Genomic DNA, 25,007 nt, shown 5'->3' with positions numbered 1-25,007 from the left:
TTTCTAAAAATGTGACTTGACTGTTACTAAACCTATAATTAAGTGACCTTGGATGTAGTTTACCCTTTCTATATTTACCTTCCACCAACTCTCCGACTAGCCTTATTAGTATTAAGGCCTCCAAGGGGCTTACCTCATAAGCATTTTATTTATTTCCATTTGCAACTTTTCTTACTATTAATATTTTTTTTGATTTTGGTCACACATCGTTAACAAATTAATAGTGGTACAGACATATTTCCATAAGATAATGACACATGATCATTGAGATTTTTTGAATATCACATCAGCAATTCTATTAATTTTTAATGAGTGAATAAAATGAAACCAAAATGTAACGTTATGTATGATTTTGAAAAGAAATAATAGGTGGGTGACTAAAATAGAACAAAAATAATAATTTGGATACTAAATGTGTAGTTTATCCTTATGTTTTCTATGGATCAAAGGTATGTTTCAAAAAAAATAAAAACCGTTTAAGTACCTTTTGTTGGACTATGAAATGTAACATGTCAAAAAAAATAGCAACAACAATTTCTAAACAAAATATCAAATTTCTAATCAATATTTAAGAAATTCAAGACTATAAAACCAATAATCATAAATTTTTAAGGATGTGTATCAAAAACATAAAAGTATTAATCAATCAAAATGTTAGAAATATATGCAAAATCGGTACTCAAAATCACTAAATTAATAAAAATTTAAGGGTAAATTACGCGTTCAGTACTTGAAATATCAATTTTGGTCTGCTTTAGTACTTGAACATTCAATTTTTTTAAAATCATATCTAATGTTTAGTTTTTTTTTCATTTTAGTACCCCACTGTTAAAAATTTAATGGACCGGCTCACCGACCGCCGCCTCTACAATCGCCGACCGTTGCATCTATCGATTAATGAAACCCTAACTTTCTAGCCCAATCTTTTTTGACCCTGTGAACGTGATTCCAACCTCCGTTTCACCGGAAAAGGCCTCAATCTTCCCAAATTGACGATGACCTCTTTGACTTTTTCATCCTCCGCTCTTTGTCATCAACCGTCTGATGGGCCTGAAATTGTACTATGTTGACCAACTCGTCATTCTCTTGTGGTCTATCGTTCGGATTGGTCGTTTGTCCACCAGATCTATACTCGTCAACATGTCTATTAAGTTTTTAATGGCGGGATACTAAATTGAAACAAAATCTAAACATTAGGTATGATTTTAAAAAAATTGAAAGTTTAGGTACTAAAACATACCGAAACTAATAGTGACATTAGAATTTAATATTGCATAAAATCTTAATCTATCATAATCAAAACCACAATCTAAACCTTTTTAAAACATTAATTAATAAAAACTTGAAAAGAAAAGAAGAATTACTATCAACTTAGATAGAGCCGTTTAAGAACATTAAAAGATAAATTACTTATCATATAAAAGATTTAAAGAGAGCATGAAAGAATAAAAGAAGTTAAATACACAAGTGATAACGTTAAAAGAAAATAAAAGTATTTTGGATTTTTTTTATTAAAAATTAATTTATTTTTATTTGAGTTAGTTTTTTCATAAAATATACTTTTAAAATTTTGAGTCAAAATTAAAATTGATAAAATATTGCATATATAAAATAATTTACCTCACAATTATGTGAGTGACTTTATTAGTATATAACACATATTATTTTAATTAAATGACATTAGAATTATAAATATGAACTAAGTAAAATTAAATACGTATAATTAAAAATCATGTTATATACTTAATTGCACCAACAAAATTAATATCTAATTATATCATTAAAAATAAATTAATCTAATTATAAAAAACTTGAATACCATATTTCACTTAAATATCATAATTAAATATCTAAAAATACAATTACCTTTAATTCAAGTGCATAAATTATCAGAATAATTTTTTAAAAAGAAAACGAGCCTCATTAAAAACTCTTTCTAAGGCCTATAAGAGGAAAAGAGTGTCTTAGAACCTTGTATTACCAGAAGAAAAATCACTGGATGCAGTAGACGTAATCTCGGGACAAACCGAGTCAAAATACAAGGTATATCCAGAACGGAGGGCCCACTTAGCCAAAGTATGTGCCATGGTATTACAAGCTCTAGGAACAAAGCACACTTTGTAATTTAAATTAGCACCCAAAATCCTATGAACTTCCTGAAGATTATAACCCAACATGGATAAATCCTCCTCCGGTCGAGATAACTTGTTGACTACAAGCGTTGAATCTGTTTTAAAGATTGCATGCATCCACATATACTCACTTACCAAAGAAAGTGTTAATATAAATTAGATCGTGGATTGATTGGGGTTTTCATTTTTGAAATTAAAATATCTATATTTTGTAATAACATTTAATTTTTTTAGTTGTATAATAAAAAACGAAGTAAATACTCACCATTAATAAATAAATAAATAAATAAATAAATAAATAAATAAATAAATAAAGGAGGTACCTGAAGAAGGGAAATGGGCGGAGTACTTTAACAGAGCAATTAATTGAGGAGAAAACGTTGGACCACTTCAATGTCATCACTCGTTTATGCACTCGTCCTTTTGGCACCATTCAATTTCTATTTTCTATTTTTACATATTATAATTATGTAAAGTAAAATCTCTACAAATGAATAATGTTTAGATCATATAATTTTATTAATTTAAAAATATTAATTAATCTATAAATTAATAATTTATTAATTTATAGAGTTTTTTTCGATTCGATGAACATACATTCTTCTTCATGAATAAAACGTATAATATTATATTGACTAATTGAATAATGTCCATGTATAATGTGACTAATTAAATATAATACATACCTTAAAAAACAAAGTTCATAGTACTAGTTAAAATTTAATGCAAATTCATTTATGATATATCAACCATTATATGAAAAATATTAAACATTCATAATTAGTCGATTCAAATTAAAATCATCAATTATGGTTCACATCTAAAAAGTATCTAAAAATCAACCATGATGTCCTAGTTATATTTATAATTTTATAGAGTTATTAATATATAATATTGAAGGACCATAAATTTATATAATGGTCTTCTAAAAAATTATTATCTTATTAATTTATCAAAATTATTAATTTATATATTGGGCCTAAGTTGAAAAGGAGAAAAATCATTATTTTAAAGAGATTATTTATTTATTGAGTATTAATTTATAGAGGTTCTATTGTATTTATGTTTATATAAATTTTAATACATTATTTGTTAAAAACTATTTCCTATTCCTCTAATCAATTATATCATTTTCTAAATTATTATGTCTGGTCTTAACGTAATACAAATAAATCAGAAAAAATTTAAGGTTTAATTTTTTTTAAAAAAAGTGTAGGTAATTATAAGGTAGTATTAATTCAGAATTTTTCTTCGTTATTGATAACACACACTCACATACGTAATTGTTTGAATCCAAAACCTCTAAGAAAAATAATACTTCCTTTAGTCACTGAAGCCACTTAATGAGTTTAAGCTAACTAACTAACAAATTGGAATTTACAATTTTTTTTTAAAATTAGGGTAAGTTACATAAATGGTCCATTAGCTATAAAATATTATTTTATTGAGTCATTCTACTAATAAAAATTACAAAGTGGTACCTCAATTAAAGTGAGATGTTTTGTTGAGTCCCCGACTATTAAAAGTTATAAAATGATCACTGGACTATTTATATATTCCAAAATAGACTTTTTCCGTTAAAAATTAATAATCGTCTAAGCTGGACGTTAATATGCTCACTGAGATATAACAAAATCATACTTTAATGATGTCTACTGGCACTATCATTATGTCAAACACTAACTCGATGACATAATGTTTCAAGCACTAGCTCGATGGCATAATATAAAAGGATAGTCGATCCATAAAATATAACTTAAACGGTTCTCAGATCAGATTTTAGCATATCCTAGTCAACATATTAATGATCAACTCAAACGATCACCAACTTTTTAATAGAAAATGACGAGTTTGGAACATATAAATAGTTAAATGACCATTTTTTAATTTTTAATAGTCGAATACTCAATAAAACATCGACTTATAATTGAAAGACTATTTTATAACTTGTAATAGTTGAAGACTCAACAAAATAATATATTATAATCCCGAGATTATTTGTGTATTTTACCTTCCCTTGTTTTTTTCTCACTATATCCAGTTATGAGTGTACCATTTCCTCGCTGTCTCTGCGACGGGTGGTTAATCACTGTCGCATGCACCTAGTGCCTTATTTTGAATAATTAATTAATATATTATTAATAAATTTTAAAAATAATCAAAATCATTTAGTCAAGTTATTAAAATCTTTACGAATTAAAATTTTCGGTATACTAAACTAAAACTGTTGAACCTATTTTGATATTACAAGTTTAAGGGTAAAATATTTTTGGACTAAATTGAATTTATACAAAGTTTTCAAAAATAATTCAAAGTCTGTAGAACTTGAATTTGAACACAAAATATTTTTCTAAACATGAAGTACCAATAGTGTTCCTTCAGTATTAATACCACATGAACAATATTGATATTGTTTATGTAGTATCAATACTGAAGGTAAGGGAAGTACCAATACTCCCATGGCAGTACCAGTATTGCCTTTTGATTTTAGATGTGTTCATATTCCATAATGCAAATTTGATACCGATACTATGCAAGTATTGATGCCAGCATCGATACCCCAAACCCTAGTATCACTACTCCTTGTCCAACAGTTATAAACAACTAGTTTTTATTAGAGCAATGTCGATACTCCCAAACCAAGTATCGATACTCCTATGTCTAGATAGTTTTATTTTGCATAAAATTAACCTCCAACGGCTAGAAACGTCCACAAACACATTCCAACATATAAAATGAAGTTCAAGACGCTTGAAGAAGGTTATAACACTTATTCAAGCAATCCACATCAAGAGAAAAGCTCTTTCAATCTTATTTTTCCTTTTCTCTTGTAAATAGAGTGTTTTTGTGAGCTCAATTTGTAAACACTTACCTTAGAAAAGTTTTCTTGTTTACAATCTTTTATTCCTATGTAAAAGGTGTTTTGGTTCTATCTTAGCCATTGAAAAGATAGGGAAATTGTAAAGGTTACTCTTGAGCCTAGAAAAAGAAAGAACAAATTAGTGAATTTGTTAGAAATCCTTAGTGAGGAGCTAAGGTAGTGGATGTAGACTTGGTTGAGAAGTCGAACCACTATAAATCATTGTGCAAATCTTTCCTATCATTTCTCCTTATTTCCCTAAAATTTCAAAAAGCCAATTCACCCATCTTGCATCTTTTTCGGTTGATCATTTGAGCTTCAAAATTCCCAACAATTAGTATCATGGCTTAACTAATTAGAAGGTTTAACAACCTTGACACGATCCTTAAAGAATCTCTATCCATTTCTGACGCAAACGAAAAGATGACTTCAATATCCGGCGCGTACTACCTAGAGGATTCACACTCCATCCATAGGTCACCGTACTTCAATGGAGTAGATTGTTCCTACTGGAAAAATAAGATTATGTTGTTTATCCAATCCATCGACCTTGCGGTTTGGGATGTCATCGTCGACGGTTTTCTCGTGCCACCAAGAAATCAAAGGGAGTGGACAAGTGAAGATAGGAAGCTTACCCAACTCAATGTTAAAGCCATGCATATCTTCTTTTGTGTTCTTGGTCCGGACAAATATAGTAGAGTATCTTTATGCTCTAATGCTAAGGAGATATGAGATAAGTTAGAGGTGATCCATGAAGGAACAAGCCAAGTGAAGAAGTCCAAGATTGACATTCTCACCATCAATTATGAACATTTCAAGATGAATCCCAACGAAGACATCAAGACAATGTCTGATTGGTTTACAATGATCATCAATGACTTGAATAATTTTGGGAACGTCTATCCCAATGAAAAGATGGTGAGAAAGGTGCTTGCCTCATTGCCTACATCTTAGGAATGCAAAGCCAATTCCATTGAATAAGCCAAGGACTTGAAGAAATACACTCTCGATGAGCTCATTGGCTCATTACTCACTCATGAAGTAAAGCTCCAAAGGAAGAAAGAAGAAGAAGAATAAGAAGAGAATAACAAGAAAAACAATGAGGTGTTAATCACCTTCAAGTCCACCAATGAGAGTAATCAAAACTCAAGTGATGAGGTGGATGAGGAGGAAGATGAAGAAATGGCTATGTTCTTCAAACATTTTGCAAAATTCATGACTTCCAAAGGAAGAGAAGTGAAGCATGAATCAAGCAAGATGAAAAATCCCTGGTGTGCTTTGAGTGCCAAAGGATGGGACATGTCCAGTATGAATGTCCTCTCCTAAAGAATAAGGGATCAAGCAAAAAGAAGGCATTTGCGGCGGCTTATAGTTATGAAGACAACTCCAATGATGAAGTAGTCAATATATGCCTCATGGCCATTCAAGAAGATTCAATGGTAACTTCTAACTATTTTGATTCAAAATCTTATTCATTTAAAGAGTTACAAGATGCCTATGATGAATTGTATTTGAAATTTGAGACAATGAATTCCAAATATAAGAAATTAATTTCAAAATTCAAAGTTGAAAATGATTTGATTTTGAAAGCAAAATTTGATTTTGAAAAGCAAAATGAAATTTTAAAAAATAATTTTGAGCTTTCAAAAATCAAAATCAATGATTTAGAAAAAGAAAACTTTTATTTGAAAGTTAAGCTTTAAAGCTCGACAAAAGAAAATGATTTAATTTCTCAAAACAATTCATCATGCTTAAAAATGAAAAAATGCTCACATTGTCATTTTCATGGTCACATGGAACATACTTGTCCTTTAAAGAAAGGAAAACGTTTTAAAATTAAACAAGTATGGTTTCCAAAAGGAACAAGGGGCATTGAAACTAATGTTCAAGGATCCAAAGAAATTTGGATACCAAAATCTAAATAAATGTCTCTCGTAGATGTGTGGGAGCAATGGTGACAAAGTGAAGAAATTTGAATGCTCTTGCCACACTTGATGAGGAATGAATAACCTCTAAACTTAAAGTTTTTGATTTTACATTATTCGTTGCCTATTTGCCTATGCATGCATGAGTTTTACACTTAAATTTTTTTGTGTTATTTTTCTATCTCATGTATGTTAAAATGTATTATGATGAAAATTTTAAAAGTTTAATGATTTTTCATAAATTTTAGTTCATCAAAATTATTTTTGGTCAAAAATGATTTTAATGTTTTATTTTTACAAATTTTGATTTTTGACCTGATTTTTTTTTTGGATAAATTGAATTTTATTATCCAAAGGAACATTACAGGAAACAAGAAACATCCCAAGAGGGAACCAATTATTTACAACAAAAAATTAGTTAATACTCCAATAATTACAGAGAAAGAATTAACATCATCAAGTCTATTGATTTTCTTGTCCATAAGCTGGATTCTAACTTGCTCCTTGATGTTATTCAAAAGCTGGTCCATTTCTCTATTTCTATTTTGAAAGATTCTTCTATTCCTTTCTTCCCAAATGAAATAAATGAAAGCATTCCATACAATCCTCAAAACAGTGGAGATGAGGGATTTACCTTTCCATTCTCTACAAGACCAATCAAGCCTTGTTTCCCAGGACATGTGGGGTTTACGCAAGTGAGTGAGCTGCAATATGGAGTTCCAAAGAGCTTTAGCAAAGTGGCAGTTAACAAACAAATGATTTCGAGTTTCAATTTCCTCTTTACAGAAGACACATAACTCATCAGTTTGAGTTCCCATCCGAGCTAGTCGGGCACGAGTTGGAAGTCTATCATGATATCTTTTATTACAAATGATATCTCTCTAACAATTGATATCAATTTTTCAAATGCATAACATTTTAGAAAGCTTTATGCATATGAACTTTAATGTTTCATGTTAATGTTGCATAAAGTAGTATAGACTTGGATTAATTGAATTTCATATGTTGCTAACATGTTTGTTCATCTTTGTTGAAATTAAATAATTTTTAAGTGTCAAATTTTTCAAAGTCAATTTTTTTTGGAATGCATTTGTTGAGGGAGAGCTTTTGATTTTTCAAATAATTTGAATGTTAAAATTACTACTTACTCTCCATTGTTATTTTTGCACCTTAAAGTTTTAATTTGTTTTGATATAACAAAAAGGGGGAGAAGTATGAGTTTGAAAATTTCAAGTTCAAGAATTAAAAGGGGAGCTTTAATATTTTCCAAAATATTTCTCTTTTTCATTAATTTTTTTATTAAACAAGAGTTTTGCCAAAAAACCATTCTTCAAATGTTTTGTTATATCAAAAATAGGGAGATTGTTGAACCCATTTTGATATAACAAATTTAAGGGCAAAATATTTTTGGACTAAATTGAATTTATAAAAAGTTTTTAAAAATAATTCAAAGTCCATAAAACTTGAATTTGAACACTATATATTTTTCTGAACATGAAGTACCGATACTATTCCTTCAGTATCGATACCACATGAACAATATTGGTATTGTTTATGTAGTATCGATACCCAAGGTAAGGGAAGTATCGATACTCCCATGGCAATACCGATACTGCCTATTGATTTTATATGTGTTCAAATTCCAGAATGAAAATTTGGTACCGATAATATGTAAGTATCGAGACCCCAAACCCTAGTATCGATACTCCCTGTCTAACGATCATAAATGACTAGTTTTTATCAGAGCAATACCGATACTCCTAGCCCGAGTATCGATACTCTTGTATCTGGATAGTTTTATTTTGCAGAAAATTAATCTCCAATGGCTCCAAAACATCGCAACGACTAGAAACGTTCACAAACACATTCCAACATATAAAATGAAGTTCAAGACACTTGAAGAAGGTTACAACACCTATCCAAGCAATCCACGTCAAGAGAAAAACTCTTTCAATCTTATTTTTCCTTTTCTCTTGTAAATATAGTGTTTTTGTGAGATTAATTTGTAAACACATACATTAGAGAGGTTTTCTTGTTTACAATCTTTTATTCCTTTGTAAAAGGTGTCTTGATTCTATCTTAGCCATTGAAAAGATAGGAAAATTGTAAAGGTTACTCTTGAGCCTAGAAAAAGAAAAAAAAAATTAGAGAATTTGATAGAAATCCTTAGTGAGGAGCTAAGGTAGTGGATGTAGACTTGGTTAAAAAGTTAAACCACTATAAATCATTGTGCAAATATTTCCTATCCTTTCTCATTATTTCCCTAAAATTTCAAAAAGCCAATTCACCCATCTTGGCTCTTTTTCGACTGATCTTTTGAGCTTCAAAATTCCCAACAAAAACCTCTATAAATTAATACTCGATAAATTAATAATTTCTCTAAAATAGTTAATAAATTAACCATTTCAAATAAATTATTAATATAATAAATTTTTTTGAAATACTCTCATATAAATTTATGGTCCCTTCAATATTATAAATTAATAATTCTATAAAATTACAAATATAACTAGGAAACTTAGTAAAAATATTATTCCTATTGTTATTTTTGGACACCTTTTAGATGTGGAGCCATGGTTGGTTGGTTTCGATTTGTATTGACTAATTATGAATGTTTGATGTTGTTTATATAATGGTTGATTTTCTTATCATCCATGAACTTGCATTAAGTTTTAACTAGTATTACATACTGCGACGAATTTTGTTTGTTTTAGGGTATGTATTATATTTAATTGGTTTTTAGTCCATCAGGGCAAATAATTTAATTAATTAGACCAAAAGGACATATAGAAATTTATTTAGCGACATACATCATTTGCTATAGTGACTTAGAGCTCATCACATCGACATGATGAATTCTAATAAAAAATATTTTTTATTCAAACTTTTATCCTGATGTGATAAAATTTAATAAAAATTATATTTTATTAAAACTCATCACCTCGACGTGATGAGTTTAAATAAAAAAATATTAATTAGACAAACTCATCACTTCGACGTGACGAGTTTCTTGAACATTGTAGCAAATTTCATAAATCCTAAAATAAACTTCTATATGCCCTATTGGGCTAATTAATAAAACAATTTGCCCTATTTGGCAAAAAACCTATTTAATTAATCACATTATACATGAACATCATTTAATTAATCAATATAGTATATATGTTTATTATGAAGAATAATGTAGGTATTTAAATCAGAAAAAAATCTTTAAATTAATAATTTATTAATTTTGTGATTAATTAATATATTTTTAAATTAGTAAAATTATGTGATTCCGACATTATTAATTTATAGTGATTTTGTTGTATATCATATTACTTTTTCGTTAAGTTAACAGTTAAACCCAATCGAAGTGACCAAAGTAGAAATAAACATAAAATTAAGTATAATTTAAAAAGATAATTAAAATAAAAATGTAAACACATATAAGTGATCAAATAGATAATTCATTCTATAGTTTGTTGTTTGCTATTGAGATAATTGAATATATTATTTAAATAACTACTCATCTCATGGGCGAGAAATTATTAGATGGAACTGGTTCACCACGTCATTATAGTTTCAACCAAAAAAATCCATCCATTTCAAAATAATTTTTAAATAACTACTCACTCCTTATTTACATATAGAAAAATGTGAAGAATCACCTAGAAAAAAAATAAGATAGATGAATCTTATTTAGGGATGAGCATGAGCCGGGTTGGGTCGGGTTTTTGGTCCACCTGACCCGACCAAAACAAGATTTCACCCAACCCGACCCGACCAAAACAAGATTTCACCCGACCCGAAATAATAAAAAATATTATTATTATTCAATAAAAACAATGACTTAATTGAAAAAAATATAGAGGGGTATTATTGTAATTATTCCTAAATATATAAGGTAAAATTATAATTTTTTTGGGTCGGGTCGGGTATTTTTCACCATAAACCCAAACCGACCCGAACCCAAAATGTTTTTAAAATGACCCGATGCCCATCTCTAATCTTATTGGCTAGAATTACGGATGATGTGGTGAGTCGATTCCATCTAATAATTTTTCTTCATTGACCCTCTTGAGCTAGTGAGAGAAAAAGGATGGATATGAGTTTAGGGACGAAATTAAGATTTCATATTATGATAGATAAACTTTTAAAATTTTAAAGAATATCAATTATAAAAATTTAAAAGATAAAGTTAAATTTTCAATAAAAATATATAATAATTTAAAATTTTTAAGTAACTATTGTCATTACTGTTCCACATGAATATGATGGTGTCATTGCTGCTCAAGTGCCCCATCATCACCTCTGGATCTGAAACTTCTTTTTGTAGGGAAGATTTTATCTCAGCTTTTCCTCTGCTTAGCTCTTGTGTTTTCATGGCGCACCATCTTGGGTTTTAACATAAAACAAATATAAGGCCAAGCTAAAGATCTTCTTCTTCTTCAACCCCTTTCATCCATATCTGTTGATTCTTTAACAACAAAGTTCAACTTGTTCCATATCTGGTAAGGCATCCCTTAACTCTCTCTTAATTAAGTTTGTTCCAAATGAAGAAAATGAACCTTTCTCCCCCAATCCCAAAGCCTCTAAAACCTCTCATAAATTTTTGTTTTAACAAGATTTGATCTTTGTTTATTAGATATAATTCATAACGCTTTAATTATTATGGGGTTCCCTTTAATTCTTGGAGTGAATCTTGAAGGACTTATTTTTGTTGCAGGAAACATTAAAAGGAAGATGGCTAGAGAAATCTGTGATGATAAATCGAAGAATGATATCGTTGTGTCGTCGGCTGGTTTTTGTTTTTCGGATGTTTCACCTGGTAACTCAACCATGCAAACCCATCTCGTGAATCAGATCCAAAGCTTTGTAAATGAGTGGACGACTGAGTTTTGTCAACCCGAGTTCACAACTGACTTGCCTGAAACCGGGACTGAGAATCTAATAGTCGGAACCGAGTCAGCTCACTGGCAAGAAAACAGGTTGCTTGTCGTTGACGATTCTTCTTTGAGGTGTGTTTTCCCTTGCGAGGGAAACGAGAGGCCGAGTCAAGGTCTTTCACTCTCTCTTTCATCGACCAATCCCACCGGTATTGGGCTACAGTCTTTTGAACTAAGGCAGACATGCCATGGCTATGATGATATGAGGTTCATTGGTTCATCGAGTTCTAGAGATGGCTTTACAAAGAAGCCTGCAAATTTACATCATCAAGGGCAGTTCCAGCTGAGGAATTCAAAGTACTTGGGACCTGCACGAGATCTTTTGAACGAGTTTTGCAGCCTGGGAAATAAACAGATCATGTTGGATCATAAACTTGATCCATTATGGGAGCCTAAACCCAAACCCAAACTAAATTGATGTCATTACTTACATCATTTAATTAAAGATGTCATTGCTTACATCATTTAATTAATGATGTCATTGCTTACATCAATTTAGTTAGGTGAGAGTTAGATATTTGTTGATTTTGTAATGGTTTAAATTAGTTTATTTGTGTGGTGTAGGATTGTTCTTGAGTAGTATAAATACCCCTTCCCATTTTAGTTTTAAGCATCAAGAAAAATTAAGAGCTTCTAAGTGAGTGAAGAAGCAAAGTCTTATAAGAGTGAGTTGTAGTTCTTGTTTTTGAGTGAGAGTACTCTTGTAATATTTGTTTGAGTTTCAATAAAAGTTGTTTGTGTGAGTGTTTTATTTCCAACAAAGTGGTATCAGAGCGAGTTGGAAAGATCGAAGGTCTCGACGAGAGGAATACGCCGCCGCCAGAATTTTCTCAATCTGAGTTCTGACGCACCGCCACGCACCGCCGGAAGACTGCTGCCAGAAAATCGAGTTGACTCACCGAGTTGAGCCGATTCAGCCGAGTTGGAGCCCTTGACCGAGGTGTCCAAGTCCCTCCAAAGTTTTTTTTTTTTTTTCATCGTTCCGGATTCATCCGTGCAATCGGATTTTACAAAATCTCATTATATTGAGAGATATGGCAAATGGTATGGCACCATTCCAAGTTCCGACACTCAACAACAACAACTACGACAATTGGAGTATCAAAATGAAGGCACTTCTTGGATCACAAGATGTGTGGGATATCATAGAGAAAGGCTATAATGAGCCTGCGGATGATGATGTTTTTGCTACTCTTACACCAGATCAAAAGACAACTTTGAAGGATTCAAGAAAGAGAGACAAGAAGGCTCTCTACCTCATCTATCAAGCATTAGATGATGATGGTTTTGAAAAGATTTCAAGTGCAAGCTCTAGCAAGGAAGCGTGGGAGAAGCTGCAAACCTCTTACAAAGGATCCGAGCAAGTGAAGAAGGTTCGTCTCCAAACATTAAGAGGTGAATTCGAATCCTTAAACATGAAAGCATCTGAGTCTATTTCAGATTATTTCTCAAGAGTAGTAGCTGTTTCTAATCAATTAAAAAGAAATGGTGAAAAGTTAGACGATGTGAGGATAATAGAGAAGATACTCCGTTCGTTGGATCCCAAATTTGAGCACATCGTCGTGACGATTGAAGAAACTAAAGACTTGGAAGAAATGAAGATCGAACAGCTCCAAGGATCATTGCAAGCATACGAAGAGAAGCATAAAAAGAAGCATGAGTTTACTGAGCAACTCCTCAAGCTGCAACTCAAGGATATGCATGAGAGCCAACGCAATGATAGAAACCAACGTGGCCAAGGAAGAGGTAGAGGCCATGGACGAGGTGGAAGTCGAGGTCGTGGACGAGGCTGGAATTACAACAATAACAATTCCAACAACAACTATGAGAAAGGAGAAAGCTCAACACGAGGCCGTGGAAGAATTATCCAAACTCAAAGTATGACAAATCTCAAATTCGATGTTATAATTGTCAAAAATTTGGGCATTATGCTTCAGAATGTAGAGCTCCCAACAACAAAATTGAGGAGAAGGCCAATTACGTGGAGGAAAAGACAGATGGCAAAGAAACTCTTCTTCTAGCACGAAAGGAAACTGATGGTGGCCAAGCAAATTCCTGGTATCTTGACAGTGGTGCAAGCAATCACATGTGTGGAAGGAAAGACATGTTTGTGGAGCTAGACGAGTCAGTAAGTGGAAATGTTTCGTTTGGAGATGATCCACAATAGCAGTGAAAGGGAGAGGTAACATTCTTATCCGTTTGAAAGATGGGAGACATCAATTTATTTCAAATGTCTACTATGTGCCCAATATGAAAAGTAACATTTTAAGTTTAGGGCAACTGGTAGAGAAAGGTTATGATATTCATATGAATAATTATAATCTTTCTATAAAAGATGATAAGAATAACTTCATTGCTAAAGTGCCGATGTCAAAGAATAGAATGTTCTTGATCAACATACAAAATGATGTTGCAAAGTGCCTGAAAGCTTGCTACAAAGATGCATCATGGCTTTGGCATCTTCGATTTGGGCATCTCAATTTTGGAGGTCTAGAGCTATTATCTAAGAAGGAGATGGTGAAAGGACTACCTCACATCAACCATCCTGACCAACTCTGTGAAGGGTGTCTAGTCGGGAAACAATTCAGGAAAAGCTTTCCAAAGGAGTCAGAGACAAGAGCTAAGAAGCCACTTGAGCTCATCCATACCGATGTGTGTGGACCGATCAAGCCAAGTTCTCTCGGTAAAATAACTATTTTCTTCTCTTCATTGATGATTTTTCAAGAAAAACCTGGGTATATTTCTTGAAACAGAAGTCAGAAGTTTTTGAAGTATTCAAGAAGTTCAAAGCAGCAGTGGAGAGAGAAAGCGGTAGAAAGATCAAAGCCATGAGATCCGATCGAGGTGGAGAATTTACTTCCAGGGAGTTTCAAGAGTTCTGTGAAGCAAATGGAATTCGTCGACCAATGACAGTTCCTAGATCCCCCCAGCAAAATGGTGTGGCAGAAAGAAAGAATAGAACAATCCTCGACATGGCACGAAGCATGCTCAAAAGCAAGAAACTACCCAAAGAATTTTGGGCGGAAGCAGTATCGTGTGCAGTCTACTTGTCAAATCGATCTCCAACAAGAAGTGTATGGGGAAAGACACCGCAAGAGGCATGGAGTGGAAGAAAGCCTGGCATTTCCCAACTTGAGAACCTTTGGAAGTATAGCCCATGTTCACGTACCAGACGAGAGAAGAACGAAGCTTGATGATAAAAGCGAGAGTTTTATCTTCATCGGCTATGATGCTAATTCGAAGGGCTACAAGTTGTACAATCCAGACAATAAGAAGTTTGTGATTAGTCGAGATGTGGTCTTCAACGAAGAAGGAGAATGGGATTTTAACTCCCATACAGATGACTTCAATTTCTTTCCTCAGTTTGAAGAAGATGAGCAGACAATGAGGGAGCAACTAGATGAATCTCAACAAGAGCTTGCAACTCCACCCACTTCACCAACATCAACCACTCAAGGAGACTCATCACCTTCATCATCGTCAAGTGGGAGTCAAAGTGAAAGAGTTGTGCAACGCACAAGAAGCCTTAGAGATCTCTATGAGGTAACTGAACGACAAGATAATCTTACATTATTTTGTTTGTTTGTCGATTGTGAACCAGTGAGCTTTCAAGAAGCGGTACAAGAAAAGAAATAGAGAGATGCGATGGATGAAGAAATCAAGGCCATCGAGAAGAATGACACATGGAACTTACCTCACTTCCCAAGGGACATAAGGCGATAGGTGTCAAATGGGTGTACAAAACAAAGCAAAACGCCAAAGGAGAGATGAAAGGCACAAGGCGAGGCTAGTTGCTAAAGGCTATAGTCAAAAGGCTGGAATTGACTATGATGAGGTATTGCTCCTGTTGCTCGATTGGAGACTATCAGACTAATCATTTCTTTGGCAGCTCAAAACAAGTGGAAGATACAACAGATGGATGTAAAGTCCGCCTTCCTAAATGGAGTTCTTGAAGAGGAACTTTACATTCAGCAACATCAGGCTATGAAGTCAAAGGGCATGAAGACAAGGTGTTGAAGTTGAAGAAGGCTCTTTACGGGCTAAAACAAGCACCAAGGGCATGGAATAGCCGAATCGACAAGTACTTCCAAGAGAATGGCTTCAACAAATGTCCCTACGAGCATGCTCTATATATCAAGATCAAAGATGAAGATATTTTGATCGTGTGCCTCTACGTGGACGATTTGATCTTCACTGGAAGCAACCCAAGCATGTTTAATGAATTCAAGGATGTGATGATGAAAGAATTCGAGATGACAGACATGGGGCTCATGGCGTATACTTGGCATTGAAGTTAAGCAACAAAATGATGGAATTTTCATTTCACAGGAAAGCTATGCAAAGGAGATACTGAAGAAGTTCAAGATGGAGAACTGTAAGCCAATAAGCACACCGGCAGAATACGGGATCAAGATGACCAAACATGAAGAAGGAGAAAGTGTAGATCCAACATTCTTCAAAAGTTGGTAGGAAGTTACGCTATCTAACTTGCACGAGACCCGATATTCTTCACGCAGTTGGATTGGTTAGTCGCTACATGGAATCCCCAACAACCACCCATTTTAAAGCCGCAAAGAGAATTCTTCGCTATCTGAAAGGTACAATTGACTTTGGCTTGTTCTATTCAGTTCTAATGATTACAAGCTTGTTGGATATAGCGACAGTGATTGGGGTGGAGACATAGATAATCGAAGGAGCACTACTGGATTCGTATTTTTCATGGGAGATATTGCATTCACATGGATGTCAAAGAAACAACCGATTGTCACATATCCACTTGTGAAGCGGAATATGTTGCTGCTACCTCATGTGTTTGTCATGCAATTTGGCTTAGAAATCTATTGAAGGAGATTGGTTTGATACAAGAAGAGCCTACCAAGGTTTGTGTCGACAACAAGTCAGCCATTGCCTTAGCGAAGAATCCAGTATTCCATGATCGAAGCAAGCACATTGATATTCGCTACCACTATATAAGGGAGTGTGTTGAAAGAAAAGATGTGGAAGTTGAATATGTGAAGTCACAAGATCAAGTTGCTGATATTTTTACCAAGCCACTGACCAGCGAAGACTTCTTAAGATTAAGGAACCTACTAGGGGTCACGAGATCAAGTTTAAGGGAGGGTGTTGGATCATAAACTTGATCCATTATGGGAGCCTAAACCCAAACCCAAACTAAATTGATGTCATTACTTACATCATTTAATTAAAGATGTCATTGCTTACATCATTTAATTAATGATGTCATTGCTTACATCAATTTAGTTAGGTGAGAGTTAGATATTTGTTGATTTTGTAATGGTTTAAATTAGTTTATTTGTGTGGTGTAGGATTGTTCTTGAGTAGTATAAATACCCCTTCCCATTTTAGTTTTAAGCATCAAGAAAAATTAAGAGCTTCTAAGTGAGTGAAGAAGCAAAGTCTTATAAGAGTGAGTTGTAGTTCTTGTTTTTGAGTGAGAGTACTCTTGTAATATTTGTTTGAGTTTCAATAAAAGTTGTTTGTGTGAGTGTTTTATTTCCAACAGATCAATGCATCGAAACAAAAGCTGCCGTCCCACCATGATGAAAATGGAGCTAGTTCTTCAATGAAACAATCCCTTCTTCATTCCCTTGATTTCATGGAGTTGCAGAAAAGAAAAATCAAGCTGCTTTCAATGCTGGAAGAGGTAGACGTAACTGCTCGAACGAGGACCTCTCCCTCAACTACTGAAATCGCTTAATGAGTTCGACAAAATTTCAGCTTTGATTCTCATTCCTCTTGTTCGCATGTGTAGTGGATAGAAGATACAAGTACTATTGCGATCAAATGAAAGAGGTGGCGTCTTCGTTTGAAGTAGTGGCCGGCATTGGGGCAGCATCGTTATTCAGCTTTGGCGTCCAAGGCGATGTCAAGGCATTTTAGATGCCTAAGGGATGGCATCGTCGGCCAATTCAAGCTACGCTCAAGGCCACCGGAGAAAAAGACCCGGTTGCGCCCGGACAACTAGAGGCGAAACACCGAGGCTAAGGATCCTCGATCAAACTTTAAGGCAGAAAGGGCTTTCCAGCAAATGAACATGATGGACTCTCATCCATGGAGACCCCAAAGAGGCCTGCCCGAAAGATCAGTCTCCGTTCTTCGAGCTTGGCTATTTGAGCATTTTCTACACCCGTAAACCCTCCCCCCTAAACCAAATCTCAAAGCTTTTTTTTTTTTTTTACATAAAATCAGGTATTCAGATCACAGTTGTGGTTGCATTGTGTTTATAACGATCACGATGATAATAGATGCTATTGCGATCATTGCGGGTATCGTGATTATGAAATAACGGTTTTAGACGGTACTTCTATCGTATATAACGGTGTTGTTATTCTAATAGCGGACCACTGTTTAAATCCATGCATGAAATATTCTTTGTTAGTAACTGTGGTTGAAAATTTTCAATATTTGCAGATACCCAAGCGATGTTGATAAACATATCTTGCCGCCAAACAGGTCTCTCAAGAACAGGTCTCTCAAGAAGCATCAGGCCTTGTCCACATAAAATAACATACACCAAAATCCTATACCATATAATATAATTTGATCATATGACGACTTTTGTTTTAACTTGTGTTCCAATAGGTATCCAATTGGTTCATCAATGCCAGAGTGAGACTGTGGAAGCCAATGGTGGAAGAGATGTATTTGGAAGAAACAAAGAGCATGACAACAACATGGTCTCACCTAATGGAGCCACTGATGTTAATCAAAACGATAAAAAACCGACCCCGGACCAGCTCGTTCGAGTGGAATCCGAATGTCTATCGTCTGTTATCTCAACGAATCTGGATAAAATCGATGCCAAGACCACCGAGAACCAGCACGGTTTGCATCATCATCATCAACAACAACATGATTTCTCGACTTATGGTGCCATGGATTTGGACATCTCTTCCTACAGTCATCAGACGGCAGCCGGTGGCGTGTCGTTGACGTTAGGGTTACAACAGCATGGTGGGAACGGGTGAGCTTAGCTTTCACCGTTTGCATCATCATCATCAACAACAACATGATTTCTCGACTTATGGTGCCATGATTTGGACATCTCTTCCTACAGTCATCAGACGGCAGCCGTGGCGTGTCGTTGACGTTAGGTTACAACAGCATGGTGGGAACGGGGTGAGCTTAGCTTCACACACCATCACAAAGATCCTTGTTTTACCCTAGAGACCAAATGGAAGATTGTCAACCAGTTCAGTACTCAGTTTCAGACGGTGAAGGACAGCATTTGCCTTACAGGAACTTGATGGGTGCACAGCTGCTTCATGATTTGGCTGGATAGAAACCGAATAGAAAAATGGATTCATCAAAGGATGCAAATGATATATATATAAACCTTAGGTAGCACAAATAAAATCAGGAATTTAATTGCAGTTGCGGTCGTGTTCCCGATTACATTTATCGTGATTGCGGACATAGTGAGATTATTGCGGTTATTGCAGTACACGGTCATGCAATAACGGTTTCAGAAAACACCAATACTGAAGTATAACACCGCTATTCCGATAATAACAAACCGCTATTCAGAAAACACCACTATTTACACCAATACTGTAAAGCTACACTTGTTATTTTACATATGTACTGGAAGAACAATGTTTATTTACTGCAAAGTTGATTATACATATATATATATATATACACGTTTGTTAGGTCTCCCCTATCTTTCAATATTTCAATGCCTAGGATAAGTGATTGGAATGTTTGTGGTTCTTGTTTGAGTTGAACTTCAGAATTCAAAATTTTTAAATTTTCTTCACAATTTGGTTGGAGACCTTAGTTTTGGAAATTAATTAGGGCAGTCCTACAGTAGGAATTATGGGAATATAGTGATAGTCTGAATTGCCATGTGGTCCCTAATTCATCTTCATGAAGATGATATTTCATGTCCACAAGAATTGCCGGCTTTTTCTGTATGTAATTTTCTCAAATTTGAGCATGGTTTATGCTGTTGCATTTTTTTTCTTTTTAGTTTTCCTCTCGGTTCCAAAGTCTTTCATTGACTAATCCGGATAGACCCGAGTCGAACACTTAGTTTTGGTGGGTGAATCTTCCAACAGAGATTTTCTGCATACACAAAGACTCGAACTTGAAAATTTACTTAAGCGATATTGAATTGGTTACCCCTTAAACCAACCACTATTGATTATGCTGCTGCTTTTTTTGCCAATGAAAAAGATGCATTTATAACTCCATTTTCAAACTCCATCCTTCAACTGGCGTTTATACATTAGGAAACATGAAAAAGAAAATTTGAAAAATATTACAAATTTCAGAAAAAATATTTTATTGGGATTGTCAAACAAAAATAAAAGATATATTTTTCTCACAAATTTTAAATATAATATTAATTTTATTTAGAGGGAATAAGAGAGGCTCAAGAGAAATAAAGAACAGTGCTCTTAATAAATTTAGAATCTATGACTAAAACGAATACGAGAAAATAAAAATCAGCATTTTATGAAATTTCTTAGAAATTAATTATTAAATAAATAAACCCAAATTTCAAACCTACTTTTAGGAGTTGTCTACAATTCATAGCTATATATATATATAGACTTTAATGAAGAAGTAAATGCACACAAAACATTTCACCCTAATTTGTTTTCTTAGTATTAGCTTGAATATAATAGTCAAAAGTAATACAAAAGCATGGGAGATTAAAATCATCCATTGATGAAATAAATGCTCATTTAATTTGCTTCAAATAAAAGAAATGGTGTATCGAACGTAAGATTTTATGTTAGAATGAGAACTTATAAAATTTGAAAGAGATGTAGCTTATATAATTTTAGGAGTAGAAACAATTTTTTAAAAGAAATAAAATAAAATATCTAAAATATATATAAATTGAAATTTTAAGGAGAGTGACTGTCCTACCCGCCCCTGTCTAGATCCGTCATCGATGATATGTTTTGAAAATTTGATAAATTATAGGATTGATCGCTTTCATTTAAATTTTGTACATTTTTTCTCAGTGAATTCAAAAAATTACAATATTTGACTACTTTCATTTTTATTTAATTAAATTATGGTCACTGAAGATTAACAGTCGTTAGATTTTTAACGGATTATTGACATGATACAATAATATATAAAATTAAAAAAATAAATTACATAAATAGTAACTAATGTTTAAATAATTTTTCATTTTCATCGCTAAAATTTTAAAAGAAGCAAATTAATCACTAAAACATTAAATAAATCCTTAAACAATGATTTTCGACACACTGTATGTCACATTAATTTTCGGAAGGAAATAATCAAAGACAAAAAATAAGATAACATTTAAGGCCGTTCAATGCCTTTTCCTTACCAGTTACCATCTCGAACAACAGTCAAATTATTGATCTAAAGTTCAACAGTTATCTAGAAGAAACAACAAGCAAAAGGACCGCGATGATATTTTTTCTTAGCCCATGTATAATGTGGTTGAAAGGCACCTATAGAATCAGGGATTTAAACTTCAGATGTGTCCACATTTTCGGTCGTATTGTATTAATCGAGATTGCGGGTATAACAAATGTTATTGTAGTTATTGAGTGTATGTCTCGTAAATTTGTTTTTAACAAAAATCATGTATAGATTATATATTATATAATTTAAAAATAAATAACACCACTTTTAGAAATATTTTGACATCCTAAATCAGAAATGACATAATATTAAAATTAGTCCCCAACATTTATTCAAATAATTATTTTAGATCTTATTCTTTTTTTTAGATAAATTTGGTCATCAATGTTTTATTTTAGGGCAAAAAGACTTCTCTATGTATGAAAATAGTTAGTTAACAAACGGTTAACACTTTAAAAGAGCGATATTTTTTATCCTAAAATAAAATTTGAGGGCCAAAATGCTCTAGAAAAAAAAGAATAAGAACTAAAAGGAATATTCAATTAAACGTTATGGGACCTTTTGTCTTAAAATAAAACGTTGAGGGGCAAAATGCTGGAAAAAAATAGGGGACAATTACCATTTTAATAAACGTTGGAAGTTGATTTTGGTATTATGACAAAAGAAATTGATCCCAACTTTTATATATATATATATATATATATATATATATATATGATTTTATTTAAATATCATAATTTACAATTATGATGTTGTAATTTAAAATTTCTAACTCAGCTGGCCTTACCCTTACAATTCCTTAGAACCCACTCCACTAGTTCATGCCATATTTCAACTTGCCTATTCAAACAAAAAATTATTAGATAGACCTGACTCATCATGTTATATGTGCTCTCAACCAATAATATTTTTTTTCATTTCATTTTTTTAAGGTGAATCTTCACATCTTTCCTTCGTGTAAATAAGAAGTGAGTAGTTATTTGGAGGTTATTTTAAAATTAATGAATGTGATTCACTGGAACCATGGATGACGTACTGAATCGAGTCCATTAAATAATTTCTCCATTCAAACAATTAGCTTTCAAAACAAAACCCCAAACCTGCTTAGTGTAATCACAGTTAACAAACAAATGGTTATGGTCTTCTTCAACCCTTTATCTCACAGCACACACAAAGCCAAAACTGACTGTCACACCCGAAAATTTTGGGTTATTACTAATAATTTTAATTAGATTTTTATTTAATTAATTTTAAGGATCAGTTTGTGAGTTTTCAAAATTTAGGCCAGTTTTTAGATTGTCCTAAAAGTTTATGGACTCATTCCCGAATTTGACTATTGTTGGTCAACGAAGAAAATAAATATATAAAATAGGTGCCTGGCATAGTTTGAAACCGTGACTCATTGGAGAAAGGGGGCCATGCCCTATCTAACACCCTCAGACTGATGCGGGTGACCTGATCCGTTTCGAGATATCACATTAAGGTCATCAGAGCGATACATAATAAAAATCCAAGAAAATTTAAAATTTTTGTAAAAAGCGCCTAAAATCATAAAATAATTTATAAATATGTAAGTAGAATTTAACAATATTCAAGAATAAAATAGTTTCCATACTTTGATATAAAACCAAAATACAACCTACATGCCCCCTAATCACATGCACCGTACTCCGCAATCAACGCCGGTGGAATTACTTTCCTGATGTCGGTAGCTGCACTGGTACAATTCTTTTAACCTAAAATGGTGAGTAAAAGAGTGAGCTTTGGGAAGCTTAGTAATACAGAACTACCAAGTGATGCTGAAGGACATGCAGATAAAAGGAACATCATAAATTTTCCTTATTGACTCAGTCGTCTACAGGTTTTCGTATTGATCTAAGGTTCCACTGATATTTCATCGAGTAAAAGCCATGAAGGTTTCAGTTCATAGGAAACATTCAGAGTACCAAGTTTTCAGGAAATCGGAATAGGATGTCTAGTGTGTTCCAACTAAAAAACCAGTGAAAATGCTACAATCTTTTTAAAATAGTAACAATTAAAAACATATTTTTAAATCATATTAAAACCCTCCAACCGAACACCTTTATGCAGTTTCTCCATAACTGCATCCATAAGGACTTACCCTAAGCACAGAGCAAAAGACCCACTCTAAGGGAGTGCCTTGGGGCCTAAGAGCCTACCTAAGAAAGTTTCTCAGGGCCTCGGAGCCTACCCAAGGGCCACCTTAGGTCCGTAAAGAATTACCAGCTCGATCAGTTTGAACCTATATAACGAATTACCTGTTTGACTGAGCTGAACCTGCATATTTCAGCCTACCCATACAATACCTAGTAGAAATCAGATTAAGCAGCAACTTTAAATCAAAATAATGATCCAATAGTATATAGTAAAAATGATCATCTAGTTATTTAAATCACATAAAATTCCTCCACCCATACCCATATGCAGTCCCATGATTTACCTAAGGGAGTGCATTGGGGCCTCAAAGCCTACCCAAGAAAGTTTTCGGGGCCTCGGAGCCTACCAAAGATCACCTTAGGTCCGTAAAGAATCACCAGCTCGATCGGTCTGAACCTATATGAGTAATTACCAGTTTAACTGAGTTGAACCTCCATACTCTAGTATCCTACCCAGATAATGTCCCAATAAAAAAGTTCAAGTAGTAATCAATAGATTCTATGATCCATAAATTAGTAACGATTATATTTTCCAGTGAAAATAGGAACCAAATAGCACATTTCAGGTAACCATAGTTCATAAGCCAGTAAATCAGTAAATTAGAAAATCATAAACTTCAATGGAACGTATTTTCAAAACAGATAAAACAGTCATGTAGTACATAGAGGGAGCACACTAGAGGATCCAGTTATTTTTCAAAGGTACTTAGCAATTATCCAGTGAGGGAAACACAAAATTTCTGCAAACTGATTAAATTTCATAAATCACTTATAAAAAGGGGGTTTGATAGCTAATTGATTCATCATTCAATCGGAAAGTGATTTATCAAGATCATACAACATTTAGATATTTTTTTGAAGGCAATTGAGTATAAAAAAGACATTCAAAATCGTTTTACAGTTTATGGAAGATTTAGACATAACAAGTGTTCCAATTATTCAGACAAATAGAAGTATTCCAGACATTTCAATTTCTGATGGATTCTTAGTAACTTAATCCAATAAGGGTAAAATGGTAGTTTACAATATTCCGAATTCATACCGAATTATCATGATTTTGTGTCAAACCGTACTAAATGATCTATACCCTGTAAAACTTGTCAATTTTCCAGACTGATATACTTCACGAATAATCACTTCTTAATATTGATTACACTTCTTAATATTGATTACACTTGTTAATTTAGTCACTTTTAGAATTACCACTGAACAGAACTAGATGAGACAATCATATATTTGATGGTATTATACATTTCTGGGATGTATCAATATCAAAAATACTCACACACTTGAGTTATGCTATAACCTTTAGGGATAATATAACATAAGTTTGTTGGTGTTTCTAGAATTTATCCAAATACATTCACTTATTTCAAGCCGTTAGGATATTCAGGTCACTTCAACACTTGAGGTTACTTCATTCATCTTAAAGTTCAAGTTATTTTAATCCTTTTGGGGTTTAGGGTATTTCAGTCATTTAAGTATCATAGTTATTTTAATATTCCACATCTCGATGATATTTCAATAAATTCATTTCAATCCAAACCATATGTACCTTTTTGGGTAATTTTTCAGATGTATTTGTTCAGAGTTATTTAAGATTTCAA

General features: G+C 33.1%; 1 protein-coding gene and 1 pseudogene across 1 annotated transcript; both read left to right on the top strand.

The window, feature by feature from the left end:
- The first annotated feature begins 11,170 nt into the window (after positions 1–11,170).
- LOC120123721 lies at positions 11,171–18,368 on the top strand (annotated as a pseudogene).
- Positions 18,369–18,378: 10 nt separating this feature from the next.
- Positions 18,379–18,842, top strand: LOC120123658 (homeobox protein BEL1 homolog). The gene has a single exon (XM_039142500.1). The coding sequence runs from the start codon at positions 18,415–18,417 to the stop codon at positions 18,832–18,834; it is 420 nt and encodes a 139-aa protein (XP_038998431.1). The 5' UTR covers positions 18,379–18,414; the 3' UTR covers positions 18,835–18,842.
- Positions 18,843–25,007: the final 6,165 nt, after the last annotated feature.

Source organism: Hibiscus syriacus, unplaced genomic scaffold, assembly GCF_006381635.1.
Source record: "Hibiscus syriacus cultivar Baekdansim isolate YM2019G1 unplaced genomic scaffold, ASM638163v2 tig00110402_pilon, whole genome shotgun sequence".
NCBI classification, from domain to species: Eukaryota; Viridiplantae; Streptophyta; class Magnoliopsida; order Malvales; family Malvaceae; genus Hibiscus; species Hibiscus syriacus.
The sequence above is the reverse complement of the archived record's forward strand: the minus strand, read 5'-3'. Positions and strand labels throughout refer to the sequence as shown.

Coding starts and splice junctions, on each gene's coding strand:
- LOC120123658 (XM_039142500.1), top strand. CDS start 18,415: ATGACGACTTTTGTTTTAACTTGTGTTCCAATAGGTATCCAATTGGTT.